Raw genomic sequence first — 13,986 nt, 5'->3', positions numbered from 1 at the left:
GATGTGGTTTTGTACAATTAATATTTTTTCCCCCCAGCTCTCAGTTTTCTATTGTCTTTCTCTTTTTTTTTTCCTCTGTCTCTCATGAACTGTCTTCATATCCATGTCTTACTGTTTTTCACACTTCTTTTCCCTAAGGCTTTCACTATGCAGATTTATAACCTCTTTCATTTCCCAGGATACTGCTTACATACACAGGGTGAAAATCAGCCTTTTCCTGCCTCGTTATGTGGCCACCCTCCCTGCCACTCTTGAATGACTCCAGACTGCTATTCCCTTGAGGACTAAACTAGATTGGGATTTATTAAACCCTTAGTCCCGGTTTGAATGATACATGGCCTCAGGCAGTAGGCACTAAGGTGAATGCACACTGTTTCTTTGTAAAGGCACAGTAAACCACCGCAGAGTGCACTGCCCCAGGCATTCCTAAACTATCTTGTCCTGTGTCAGCAAGATGCCTTAAAGAAGACTATAGAGCTTTCATTGCTCTATTCTCCCTCTGCTCCCACCCTGTGCATTTCAATACAGTATGGAAAAGATTTCATCCTTAATTGAAATTCCTTTCATCAGCCTAGATACAGCCTGAACAAAGATACTGACATGAAAAAGCAGTCAAGAACATATCTTTAAAATGTCAATTTGCCAGTGACAGGCATAAAGTGCAGTCACTGCAAATCAAGACTCTAAACCCTCATTGTATATTATCACATAGCTGCCACTTCTCCCTTCCCCCACCATCCCTCCCATAAGTTTTGATGCTTGTACATCTTTGTTTTCCTTTCCACATTCTTCTCATACTGTATTCACAGCAAATCTGAGGATAGCTGAGTCTTGACTAAAACCCTGCAGACCTAGAAGAAAGCTGTTTTAAACCATGAAGAGTGTCATTTGTCTTAGACTCATATTTCTGAAGAAATTGATCATTCAAGCTCCATGAGTTTTCTATTTTAACCTTTTTTTTATTCATTCTGGTAAAGCAATTGATACATTTTTGTCCATATAGACCTGTAAGTTTAATGCTACATGGGTTTATGTGGCAGAAAATTGCTACAGTCTCGCTCAGGTGCAGAAAGAGAAATAAGTAATCCAAGTTCTTTCTGCTGGCACAATGTAGGGAAGGATACACCCAACAGAAAAAACATAAGTATGGGCCATCTACCAAAGCCTGTATTTAGCTTGCTTACCCTGGGTGATTAGTTTAGGTGTCATATCTTCAAGTTTTGGCTATACAGAGACCAGAGCCTGGAGAAAAGGAGGCTCAGGAGTGACCTTATTGTTCTCTACAGCTATCTGACAGGAGGCTGTAGCTGGGTGGGGATTGGCCTCTTCTTTCAACTAACAAGTGATAGGACGAGGAAATGGCCTCAAGTTGCACCAGGAGAGGCTCAGATTGAATATTAGAAAAAGTTTCTTCGCTGGAGTTGGGTTGTCAAGCACTGGGACAGACTGTCCAGGGGAGTGGTTCAGTCACCATCCTTGCAGGTATTTAGTAGATGTGTAGACGTGGCATTAAGGGACACGTTTTAGGGATGGACTTGGCAGTCCTGAGTTAATGGTTGGACTCTGTGATCCTAAAGGTCTTTTCCAGCCTAAATGACTCAGATTCTATGATCCTCTCACTAGCACCAGAGTAGAATGTCTCCAGTAAGTTCTTGATGCCACCCTCTGTTGCCCATTCATTATTTTCCTGACACACCACCTCTCTTGTGTTTGGGACAGCTTTCATTCCCAAAGCAAATTATTTTTTCTATTTTAACTACTTCCTTCAAGCACTCCTTTTTCCAGAAACTGCAAAGAACTCGACAGTGACATGGCTGATGAGAACACAGCCACGTGTGCTCATTAATAGTGCTTCATTCTTTGCCCTGCATCTGAGTTTGGTAGATTCCAGTGTGATCTCTTGCCTTGTGTTTCAGCTGACAGAGCCATTGCTTGTCAGTTCTGCTACTGCTTTAACATATCCTTGAACAGGCCAGGGATACACAGTTACTAAATTATGTGAGCAGTAATTTGTCCAGGAAATAGGAAAAAATGCTTTGAGGAACTTCCTAGTCCGAGTCTGGTGTTTGTAACCAGTCCTGAAGCAGACGATAGTTGCAGGTGTGCAGGTATGAGGAGTGTTTATCCAGCTGTAACAGCCTCACAGTCGGCCAGCAGCAGCAGGAAGTCAGGCATAGTTAATGTTTAGGATACATAATCTTCACAGCGCTGCTGCCAGGTGCCTTCTTTGGCTTCAGTCTCACTGTCTTCTGGCCTATTCTTTTGTCTATCCAGTGTTCAGGAAAAGGAAGTGTGGTGCATAGTGCTCGGCCCTTGCAACAGGCATGGTGAGGCTACAGAACACGGAAATAACCAAGACATAACCAGCGACAGTGTGTTCTGTTTATTGTATTTGCCTTTTTGGTAGCTATTTGAAGATCTTCCCTGCTCACCTGAGGCATCTTTCTTGGTCCATCAAAAATTACTTAAAGGCTGATAATAAATGTGGTTTGCACAGCCCTATTAGCTCAAGGAGCAAGTTCATAACACTTCCCCTTTGATTCAAAGAGGACACTTTAATTTCTCTACTGAAAACATGACCTAAGGAAGGGCCAGGGTGGCACATGGGAAATATTGTCCTTTTAATTGCCTGTTCTTTGGAGTAGCAATCTGCTTACAATATAACAGCTTCTGCTGTCTGGCTCTGGGCGAGTCATACAGCCTTTGAAAGGGTTCTGAGAAACATTAGTTTCAGTTGGTGCTGCTGCCCGGATTCCAGCTCTTACCTTAGTTTCAGTGGGTGTGCAGGGAGAGGGACAGTAGCAGCAGCACTAGACAGGCTCTTCACAGCTCTCCTCAGCCAAATCACTTCTCAGGGTATATTCAGCTTTTCTCAGGGTTGTATCAGTCTTCCCACAGATTATCAATAGTGTCTCTTGTAACAGCTGAGGTGGAGCTTGAGGGCGTTTGTCATCCTCAAGGAATTTCACAGGGTCCCTCATTTATCTATTCTGTGTTTTCCTATCACAGTTTGTGGAGTAGGAGTCCCTTTCATCATTTCCTGACTCATACAGGGTGCCTTGGCTGTCTCTGCCACCCTAAGGAACCCAGCATCAAGTAGGTGGGACATGTTGCATTACCCTGCCTTATCTCTGGACCCTGTCACCCTCCCAGCGGGACATGCCTGGGACACGTGTAATTAACTGGGTATTCTCTGTCCTCTGGAGGAACATCCTCTCCATGCCAGAGGCCACAAGTTCAAGCTGGATGGAGATAACACATTTCTCTCTTTCATTTTCTCACTTAACAGTCAGCATAGACACAATTATTGCTGGCTGTTTTTAGCATTTCTAAAATTCTCATTGTTAGCAAAACTAAAGACTGCAGTGGATGGGGGCTAAGCTCATTTTTGACGTTCCAGTTCCAAAGACAAAGGAGTACCACACATGACCAACTTTTTGTACACAGGTTTTGAACTGAGTTTTCTTAGAGTTGGCAAGTGTCACCCAATGAAAAATGAAAGGGAAGGGGATCTCAGGTTTGTAAATTATTAAATTACCCCAGTTCCTGAATTTTTTAAACTTTGTTCTGAATAGGTAATGGCCATAGGAGAGCAACACAAAGGGGTGAACATCCTCACCATGTTTCAAGTCAGGACACTGGTTGGAAGTGTAAGAATTGCAGGGTAAGTGCAGTTGCACAGGTGTAATTTTCCTTATATTTTCACTTCGACTATGTGACTTTTTTTTTTTTTTTTTTCAGTAAGCATGTAATGCTGGTTAATTGAGGGCTGTAGTTATATCCTGTGTTACCAACAGAATGTTACACATAAACACCATTTGCCCACAATCTTTGCGCTCTGATCTCAGGGTCGAAGCACGCATTGGAGATGCAGTACCACTTATCCATGGGGTCTGCCATATGCTCTAAGCAATTTGCTAATTTATTCAATGAATTATTTGGGATACGGATCATTACCCTCATTTTCTAAGGAAATGAGGCTTCTGCAATCGCACGGTTTTAAGTTTTCCGTTCTATCTTTTGAAACTGCCGGGAAACCCAGAGATCCTCCAGAGCTTTTGAGCCTGGGAGGCACAGCTCGCTCGGCAGTTGGGGAGCGGAACGCCGGGCACTGCGGAGGAGCAGCTCCATTGGCATGGCTGCACAGCTTGGGCGATTCGAGGAGCGATGCTGAGGGCCACGGGGAGCCCCTCGCCCGGCCCGGCCCGGCCCGCTCTGAGGGCTGGCAGTGCCCCCGGTGTGGGCGCTCAGGGTGACCCGAGCCGGGGGTCCCCTCACGGCCCCCTCGGAGGGCGCCAAGCGGCCCCTGCGCGCGCTGCCCCTCGCCCCCGGCCCGCCGCGCACGCGCGAGGGTGGGCGGCCGGCGGAGGGGCTGGGGGGGGGGGGGGGGTCCCTTAAAGGGCCCGGCGGCCGCTCCCGCGTCCCGGCCGGCGCTGCGGGACCCGCTCCCGCACCTCCGCACCTCCCGGCGCCCCGCCCAAGCGGCGCCGCTGCGGGCGCGGCCCGGCACAGCTCAGCCCCGCACCCGCCCCGGCACCTGCGGCGGCGCCGCTCCGCGCCCGTAACCCGGAAGCGCTGCGGCGGCGCGGAGGGGGAGCCGGGACATGGCCGCTGCCCGCTCCTGCCTGCGCGCCGCAGCCGGCATGGCCCTGCCCGCCGCCGCGCGCGGCTGAGCCTCGACCTTGCCTTCCCCTTCCCCTTGGACCCTCCTCATCCTGCTCCTCGTGCTCCTCTTCCTTCTCATCTTCCTCCTGCCGCGGACGCTGCCGGGGCCGGGCCGGGGGCGGTGGCGCTGCGGGGGCCCCTCGCTGCCTGGCGGGGCGTCCCGGGGGCCGGGGCGGAGCGGGTGGAGCCGCGCGTGGTGCGGTGTGTGCGGGAAGGTGCTTCCCTGGATCCTGCATGTTCCCTGCGGGGGGCCGGCTGCGGGGCTGGGGCGCCGCGCTGAGCCGTGGCATCGGGGAATTCATTTTGTAAATGTGTGCGTGTGGCTCACGTGCGGTGAGGGGGCTCTAGGGTCGTGTTTTGGAGAGTTGCATTCGCTGTAGCGTTAGCTGTGGCGGGGGGGGTTGAGGGCTGGTTGTAGCCCATCTGTATTTCGTGGGCTTGTGTTTTTGGTTTGTATAAGCAGTTTGCAGGCTTGGAAGAGCTGCATTGCTGCTGCTGAACCGTAGTTCTTCCAAGGTTGCCATTGTTTGCGTTCTGGGAGGGCAGCTGGTGGCCTCGCAGGAAGGCGGCAGGTCGCGTCGGAGGAGGGCTCTGGGTCGGTTCCGTGTGACTTCTTTCCAGGAGAGGTTTAGCTTTTCTCCGGCGTCTCTGATGCCAGAACAAGGCCCCAGAATGAACGGTTTCTCTCTGGGCGAGCTGTGCTGGCTGTTCTGCTGCCCGCCCTGCCCCAGCCGCATCGCTGCCAAGCTGGCCTTCCTGCCCCCGGAGCCCACGTACACCGTGCTGCAGCCCGAGCAGCAGCAGGAGCCCGGGGCGGCGGCCGGGGCGGGCACCCCCACGGGATCGGGCACCTGCAGCCTGCACCTGAGCGAGCGGGCCGACTGGCAGTATTCCCAGCGGGAACTGGATGCCGTGGAAGTGTTCTTCTCCCGCACGGCCCGAGATAACAGGCTGGGCTGCATGTTCGTTCGCTGTGCCCCCACCGGCCGGTACACGCTGCTCTTCTCGCACGGTAATGCTGTGGACCTGGGCCAGATGTGCAGCTTCTACATTGGCCTTGGCTCCCGCATCAACTGCAACGTCTTCTCCTATGACTACTCTGGCTACGGGGTGAGCACCGGCAAGCCCTCTGAGAAAAACCTGTATGCAGACATTGATGCAGCCTGGCAGGCCCTCAGGACAAGGTAAATGGATGTTGGGGACGAGGTATTTCTGTATCTCCCTTTAATCCTAATAAGTCTGCACGGTTAACCTTGCTGAGTGGAAGGGAAGGGTTTGTAAATGGTTTCAGTTACACTGGTGGCCTCACCAGATGTTCCATGAACAGCTACAGTGTGATTTACTGGATGGCTTAATTTGCTAAAATGATGGGCAAACCTTCATCCTTTGGCTGTTTCTAGATTTAGAGGATTATTCAGTTGTAATTTGACTTAGCCATTGCTTCACCCTTTAAAACCTCCATCTTGAATAGGACGTATTGGTTGCAGTTTGAGCTTGCAGAGTGCAATAGACCTGTTGTTCGAGACTTGCCTGCCACTGTCTACACTTAGAGGTAACCCAGGTGAGCCAAAGCTCTGCCTGAATTTGGCAGTAGCCTTGGCTAGGGCTTATCAGGAAACTGCTGGTGTTGTGTGACATGTTTGGGGTTTCGTGTAAGCTCCTGCAACAGACATCTCTTTCTATTTAGGCCTCCAAGCAACTGTTATCCAATGCTTATGGTAGTGGGCTGGAAGGAAAAAGTGTTGACATCTGGAAGTAGAGTTGGGGTTTATGCCAGGAGATGCCAAAGTATGTGGCATCCAAAGGGATGGAGCAACAGTGAGAAGGCTCTGGCAGGAGGCAGCGTGGTGAGTGGAAACAGTGAGCCCTTGACTTCTAGAAAACCCTGAGCAGAGCTGCTGGCTCTGGCTTCTTGCTACGACTGATGGCCGTCCCTGGGCCTCTCGCTTCTGTCCACAGAAACCATGAGCTCCTTTTGCTGTTGCATAAGTGGTTCTTAAAGTATGACCTCACAGAACATGTCCTGAAAGAAAGAGCTTTAAAAAGCTTAAATTGTAGTAGGCCAAGAGAAAAGAGCGATGAACATTTTTAGTTCTTGGCTCTGGCATTCATAGACAAACTTGGCTTGCATGAAATGCGTATTTAATGTCTATCTTGGGGATACGTGCCAGCTTCAGAAATAGTGACAGGAGTTGTTACTAATTTAGATAATTGGCTTTGCAAGAATCCAGGGATTGGTTAGTTGTGGAGTCCAAATGCCTTTTGACATTGCTGTGCCTAAGTCAAGCGAAGAGCGGGGGGAGAAAAGTGTAGGGAGAAGTTACCCTTCCATAGCATGTGTTCTGTCTGCTTGGTGAGCAAACTAGATTATGGGCTTGTTTTCCAGGACTTTAAAAAAGATTTGTTTCCTTGAATATGAATAACATGGTCTTATGTAAAGAAGCGATTTTGATATGGTGTATGCATAATAAATTATTAAGTGCCACTACAACACACATGGGTGATGTAAATAAGATTCAAGGGAGGAAAAGTGCTATGTCTAAACCAAGCCTAGGGAATGTTGGTCCTTCTCTTTTCCTTAATGTGTGTTTTCTGTCTTTCACTTGATGTTTTTAGTTGATGATATTGTTTCATTTAAACCTTCTCAAGCTCTGAAAAAGTGCTTTCACATCTGCCTGCAGGTGCTTCTTCTATGCTGACAGGCATTTAGTATATGGCTATCTTCTACACAGGCCCAGAAACAAGTTCCTTCACTTAAATCTTTCAAGAAACCTGACCCAGTAGGTGATGCCACCACATGCCCAGCTTGCTCTTAGAGGATCAGGCTTCTTCAATAAATGTGTGACTGGACAGGTTTGTAGTTTGCCGTTAGTGTCCCTTCAGTGGTTTATGCAAGATCTAGGCTCTGCTTTCCACCTTAAATTGAGGGGTTGAAATTTCCAAGCTCTTACTTTGCCATGCTTGTTAATTCCACATTTTAGTGTACCTTGAGGGTACAGTTAGAGTAGTTAGTGTTGGTTAGGTTTTTAGGAGCCAAAAGCCATTGGAATTGGCTGCCCAGGGAAGTGGTGGCACTGCCACCCTTGGAACAGTTCAAAGGGCATGTGAATGTGCCACTTGGGTATGTGGTTTAGTGGGGAACGTGGTGCTGCTGGGTTAATAGTTGGACTCAATGCTCTTTGAAGTCTTTGCCAATGTTAACAATTTTGTGATTTTATGATTACAGTATTTTAGGTGCCCAGTAAAGAAGTTGGTCACTGTAAAGTGTAAGCTTCAATAGAAAGTTAATCAATTCTATTAACAGGTGACTGTGTTTGTAACAGGTATGAGTGAAACCTTAGCCTTTCTGCTGATGAATTCTCCAGGTAACAGTGCGAACTGTACAAGACTGATCATTTGCTAGTCCTCAATCCAAGTGGCTCACAATTAGTGAAATATTCTGCAGCAGAAATACAAGTATGCCTCTTGAGGTAAAATGTCATGTTATAGCATTCCTGCTGCAGCAGTTCCTCGGCAGCTCCAGGAGATTGTGTATGCTTTCGTTCTTAATGCAAATTCCTGGCGTTTGGCCTCCAGTCATATGGTAGTGAACTGTAATGCAAAGTTAAAAGTGAAGTCTTAAAATAGAGGTTCACTGTGCCATCAAAAGCATTTAGTCATCTGTGCTAAGTTCCGTGGGAAGCTGTTGCTCTTCTGAATCCACCAGACATTCCACCTGGCAGCAGAAAGGAATCATTAAAATGTTGGAAGTCTGAGATTCTTCCTTTTAAATTGTGCCTCTGAAGTACCACTGATACTTAGCAATCATTAATTTACCTGCGTGTTTTGCAAGTTGCCTTGAGGAAGGTGAGGATTAACCCTGTGCTTGAAGAAAGCTGTCAAATTTTAGAAATGATGGTGAGCTGGCAGCGATGCCTTAAGTTTTAGCTTTCATATTTTTCACGTTCTGTGCTACTTTTGTGTGTAACTCTGAGCTTCATGTTGAGTATTAGCAAGTTCTCTTCACAGGGTCGGTAGACGAAACAATCCTTTTCCAACTTGAGTCCAAGGGCAACTGTTACAAGCTCCAGGCCCAAAAAGTATAAACAATGGTGAATTAAAGAGAGAAAAACATTGAGGATGGAACTTCATAACCTGGGGCTATAATTGGACAATTAACTCCAATATGCAAATGGGCCAAAACTTATAAAAGTGTGAGACCTTGTGACCAGTTGTCCATGTTGTGACCATTTTGGGTTCATCTTGGATGTATCCCTGGCCACGCTCTTGTACTGCCCAAGGTGTATCCATTAAGGCCTTTTAACAAATACCTACTTTATCCTTTAGCTCTGTATACCCTTTGTTCTAGGTCAGCCTTTCAAGGCGTCATTTTTTTTGCCATCATGGCTGCAGATTGTGACTGTATTCCTTCAAGGTCCTGAAACAAGGATATTGCTATCACATACACATTTAGGAATCAAACCTTACAAAACAAATCATTATAAAACTATCTGAAAACGGTGGATGAAAAAACAAAATCATCAAATTCTTTTGTTCAGTTTTAATTATCAGCCCATCTTTGCAAAATCAGTCTCAACTATTCTCCATTCTTTTAGTCTTTGTAAAGGAAACTTATTTTCCTTAATTTAAAGGAATTTAATATTTCTTCTCATGAATAAACTCTATCTTAAAGGATAATTTTACTAATTTTGAATTCTAATTGTGTTTAAGCCCAGTAAAGATGTTGACCTATAGTTTTGTTCCCTCAGAATGTATTTTTATAGATTTTTCTTCAGAGGCTGTAATTGTAGCATTGGTTGTTTTCATTCCACTATCCAGTATTGATCAGTAGTTAATTTGGTCTTTTATATGTATTTTTTTCCACTTGATTAGCAAACTTCCATCTTAATGTTTCTCAGAAAGAATTTTCTGTCTTATTGCTACAGATATTTTTTGGTGTTTTATTTTAGGCAGATTGGACTAGGATTTTGTTCAGTTTGTTTCCAAATCGGAACCAAATTGAAGAGAATGTGTATCAGACTGTCTTCTCTCATTGTCCATGTGGTTTTAAGTTGCTGCTTTTTGTTCAGATGTGTCTCTTATCCTAATATCTGATTGTCTTAATGCAACATCTGTGCAAAATGACTTGATTGTCCTCCTCTTCCCCCCTTTCCTGAATCCCACATGGGAAGGTTGAACTTTCTAACACTTTTACATTAAGACAATGTACAGTACTTAAAAACAGGATGCACATGTAGGGCCTGGGTTCAGTGCTCAAGCACAAAACCGTGGCTGCTTTGTCAATCACGTGCTATTTATATTAAAATCAATTTGTATGTTCCCTAAAAATTTGAAGAAGGTGAAGTATTTTAAAATCCTAGTCAAAAGAAAGAAGGCTCTGCTGCCCCACTCCCTCTGCTTCTGTAGTAAAGTATCAAAGAGCAGAACCTGTTAGTCCATCTTTTGGATCCTGGAAGGAGGTTAGGAAAATGTAATTAATAAATAGCTTAGAAGAGCTGTTCTTTTTGCTTTTAACAAGGTACAATTTAATTTGTTTTCCGTGGTGCACAATATAATCTAGTATTCTTTTAAGCTTTTAATAAATGATAGATGTTATTATAATGTTTAAATCCTTAATTCTCAAAAAGGTGCATTTGAATTTGTCTTTTAATTCATAACAGAGCATTGGTTCACTTTTAGTTTTCCTTATGCTTCTTGGTCAGTATGGTATGATGAAAGGAATTGAATCATGAAATAGTGTCATAAAATCCACAGGCTTTTGCTCACTGGGTAGCAGGTAGAATGTTTAAATAGTTTTTTAAACTATTTTGCCAAATTTAATGTTAAAAAAATTCACACCAAACTTTTAATTGTGCAGGAATTTTATTATTTGTGGTGCTGATTATCAGATTATTGCTGTTTCCTGTGTAAAGAGCTGGTGGAGAAGTCTTACATTGAGTAAATTCAGGAACACACCTAATTGGATTAGGCCAGAATGATAACTAATCTGAGGTTGTGTCAGTTTAGTTTGTCTCCATTCTGATGTGATGAGGTGCTTACAGCTTTCCAGGTGAATAACGGCTTCAGGGGTTTTTTGCCTTGTCTAACCAAAATAGTCAATTTCTACTTCAATTTTCTTTGCAACAGAATTTTGCAGAAATGTTGCTTTGTTTCACTAGCACCATATTTTGTGCATGATCTAAGCAAACTTCTTTAGTTTGGCTGCTTAAAGGTTTTCATCAAAAGTTACCAAATAAATCCTGACATGTCAAAAGACAGTGCTTGGCAGAGTCACAATTAGTAGTCCTGGAGCACCAGGGTTTCCTTTCTTCATGGAGCATCTCCTGGTGGATTGTTCAGTCATACCAGCTTTTCAATAATGTTGTTACAGTGTCACCAAAGGATTGTTTAAAGCTACTATCCTCTAAAACTTTACCTGCCACGGTCAATACTTCAAGAAAGGCTGCATATAACTTTGAGCAAAAACAGATGCATGCACGATCCTCTGCTGTTGTTGTCTATGCAATGAGCAGAGATTAATTCAGACGATGAGCGTCCCTGGGACAAATACCAACAACTGTTCAAAACAGGTGCTCTGATGTTCAAAGTTATTCCAAATGTTTACTGAGCTTTGGTGTTGTATTACGTCTTTTAGTCACTGAAGTAAAAGTAGTTTTGTTAAATATTTCCCGGTTTCTGTCAGGACTACAAGATCAAAGCTTGTTTAAAAAGGAAAAAAAAAAAGGGAACTTTTTGCTGTCAAGAATGTTTTGCAACTGGTGTTATTTGGGAAGTAAAATAAGCTGCCAAAGAGCGTTTGGCTGACAGTACATGCTCTCCTAAGTGTGGATAGTCCTGAAATTCAACTGCCTGAACTGGAGATAATGGTTTACCCTGATGTACAAAAGTCATAGGACCTGGTTCTCAACATCATCAGAGCATTGAACATAAAAGATTCCTAGAGGAACATATTGTTAAACTCTCCATGCTGAAGTAACTGTCTGCTTTTTAGCACTAAATTACATGAAGTGCAGCGGAAAGGCAGCTTTTTCTCTTTCTAGGTACGGAATGTCACCTTTGGAGGCTGAGCTAATGGTTGCTCTGCCATGGCTGTTTGACCTGTGCATGTTGCTGGTAGCTCTCAGATTTGTTCAGCTTGTTCTTGACAGGGGAGTTCGAGCTGGACTCTGTGAACCTCAATGGCTTTGCTCTGAAGCCAGGGTCAGTCTCCAGTCCATGACAACCTCAAAACCAAAGAAACCCTCCAAATTTCACCCTTTATTCTGTGTTACTCGGCTGCTTAAAAATATTCTGGAGTGCTGGGCTAAGTTTACACTGGTTCATTACTCATAAACATAAGTAAAAAGAACAAAATAAAAAAAAATAGCAGTGGTGTCCAGGACTGTAGATAGCTGGGGGAATGGATAGGTGGAAACCATTTCAGGGTATGCAAGAGAGGTTATCTGCTAGCAACTGGCTTTGTGGCAAAAACTGACAGTCAGCAAATGGATATTTCTGTTTCCACACTGAATGAAGAAAACGGGTCCTTTTCAGTTTTCTGGGGTATTTCGGTCCTGTGATGGTTCCTCATGTCGAGATAGACTAGTACAAGGGCAGTGCCAAGTGTTGGCTGTTTGGAGTCTCACTGCTGGGACTAAGGTCTGAATTTCCTATTTCCTTGTAATATGATGTGTCAATGTGATGAAACTAACTTTCATCCCCGCCCCAAACTCACTTTTAAGTTCCAAAGTTGTATTCTCTGTTGGTTTAAAGGCCAACAGTCTCAAGATTATGCAGCACTAGTAAAGAAAATGAACAAATAACATAGGGGTTTATTTTTTCCCAAATCTGATAATAAATTTAATGAATAACTAAGAATCCTTTCTGCCCTCCTTCACAAATGTAAATTAATTACAAGGCTGCATTGGAAGCAATTGAAATGACTCATAAAACAAGGTGCAGATGTGTTGTACCTAACATACTTGTGTACATGCAGGCTTGCTTTTGCCAAGTAGCCCCTAAGAAGATCAGAAATCTTTTCCTGTGGATTAGGAGATAGCTTCAGTTGCCACTGAACTTGAGAGAAATTAAAGCCACCTGTGTACAAGATGAGGAACTGAATCTAGGAAAAAAAAAAATCTTTTTACAATTTTTGGATGCTGATGGCTCTTAGGTGTCTGAATGAAGTGATTAAGAATTGGTTTTTGTCTGAATCTTAAAGCTTAGGTTTGTATGGCCTAAAATACAAAACCAAACCAATAGACAGTATCTCCCTGTATCTCCTGTGTCAGTTGGTGGTGGATAATTGAGATTGCTGCAGATGAGCACTGGTGAATTGAATAAGCAGTTGCAGTGACCCATTTGCTGCTGCTTCATCTTGACTGCCCTGCTTTCCAGTTTTTAGATGAATGACTTACACTGGTCTGGCATGCTCAGCCTGACATCTGATCATGAAGCTCAATTTCATTCCTGAGTGTTTTGTTGGCAGTGGTTTTTTTCAGTGTGTCAGGTTTTGGGAGTGATTGGAAATGTGGGATTGTAAACTTAGGAAATGCTGTATGAACACAGTGGAATAAAGATGCTTTTAACAGAAGGCTAAGAATGTAGAATGGGATGGATGAATAGTGCATAGTGTCAGCTTAAGGACAGAGGAACATCTCTGCATTCTTTATTCCAAGGGCTAATTTGAGAAAAATGGGTTACTGTTATTTGCACATTAAGCTCTGCTGTCTGCAAACAATCACAGAAAGGTGCAGGCATAGGTCAGTTGTATAATGACAGAGTTATACTGGCATTATCTGTATCCATATCTTTATATTTTTAACCACTATGTTAGCTTTACAGAACAAAGGTCTCCTGTGAGAATTAAACATTGTGGTTGGATTTGCTGACTATGAGACCAAATAATACAAAGGCACAAAATTGTGTTAAACAGCAATATCTGGCTCAATGCCCACTCAGCTTCCCACCCTTGGTTTCATGTCTCTTGATAAGCCCATGCATGTCTTTGGGAAAATCCCTATAATAATCAAATAAATTGTATCCTCTCAACTTTCAAAAAGGGGAATTCCGTGTGGGTTAACAAATGAAGAATGATGTTGATGTGGAAGATGAGGTTTTAAGTTAGTATACTTGCCTCAAAGTCTAGAGGGAAAAATTTAGATGAGAGGTAATCTCAAAGTATTGCCTCTGGTTTTTTATTTTGTATTGCAAATTTGTTAGAAGAACTTCACATATACTTTTCTGACAATGATATTATTTATTGGTACATAGTCTCTTGAAGTTCTTTCTCGGTATACCTTCAAGATGAAAATTCTATTTTCAGCTGTTGATTATGAATTA

At 44.1% G+C, this 13,986-nt stretch overlaps 1 protein-coding gene across 1 annotated transcript in view; it reads left to right on the top strand.

Annotated features, from left to right (window-relative positions):
• The first annotated feature begins 4,553 nt into the window (after positions 1-4,553).
• ABHD17C (abhydrolase domain containing 17C, depalmitoylase) overlaps positions 4,554-13,986 on the top strand; it is a 30,792-nt gene continuing 21,359 nt past the window's right edge. The window contains exon 1 of the mRNA XM_038146922.1: positions 4,554-5,849. Coding sequence (XP_038002850.1) covers positions 5,317-5,849 — 533 coding nt within the window. The 5' untranslated portion in view covers positions 4,554-5,316. The remainder of the gene's footprint in view (positions 5,850-13,986) is intronic.

This window comes from Motacilla alba, chromosome 10 (assembly GCF_015832195.1).
Source record: "Motacilla alba alba isolate MOTALB_02 chromosome 10, Motacilla_alba_V1.0_pri, whole genome shotgun sequence".
Lineage (NCBI taxonomy): Eukaryota > Metazoa > Chordata > Aves > Passeriformes > Motacillidae > Motacilla > Motacilla alba.
This window is presented reverse-complemented; position numbering and strand designations above follow the sequence as displayed.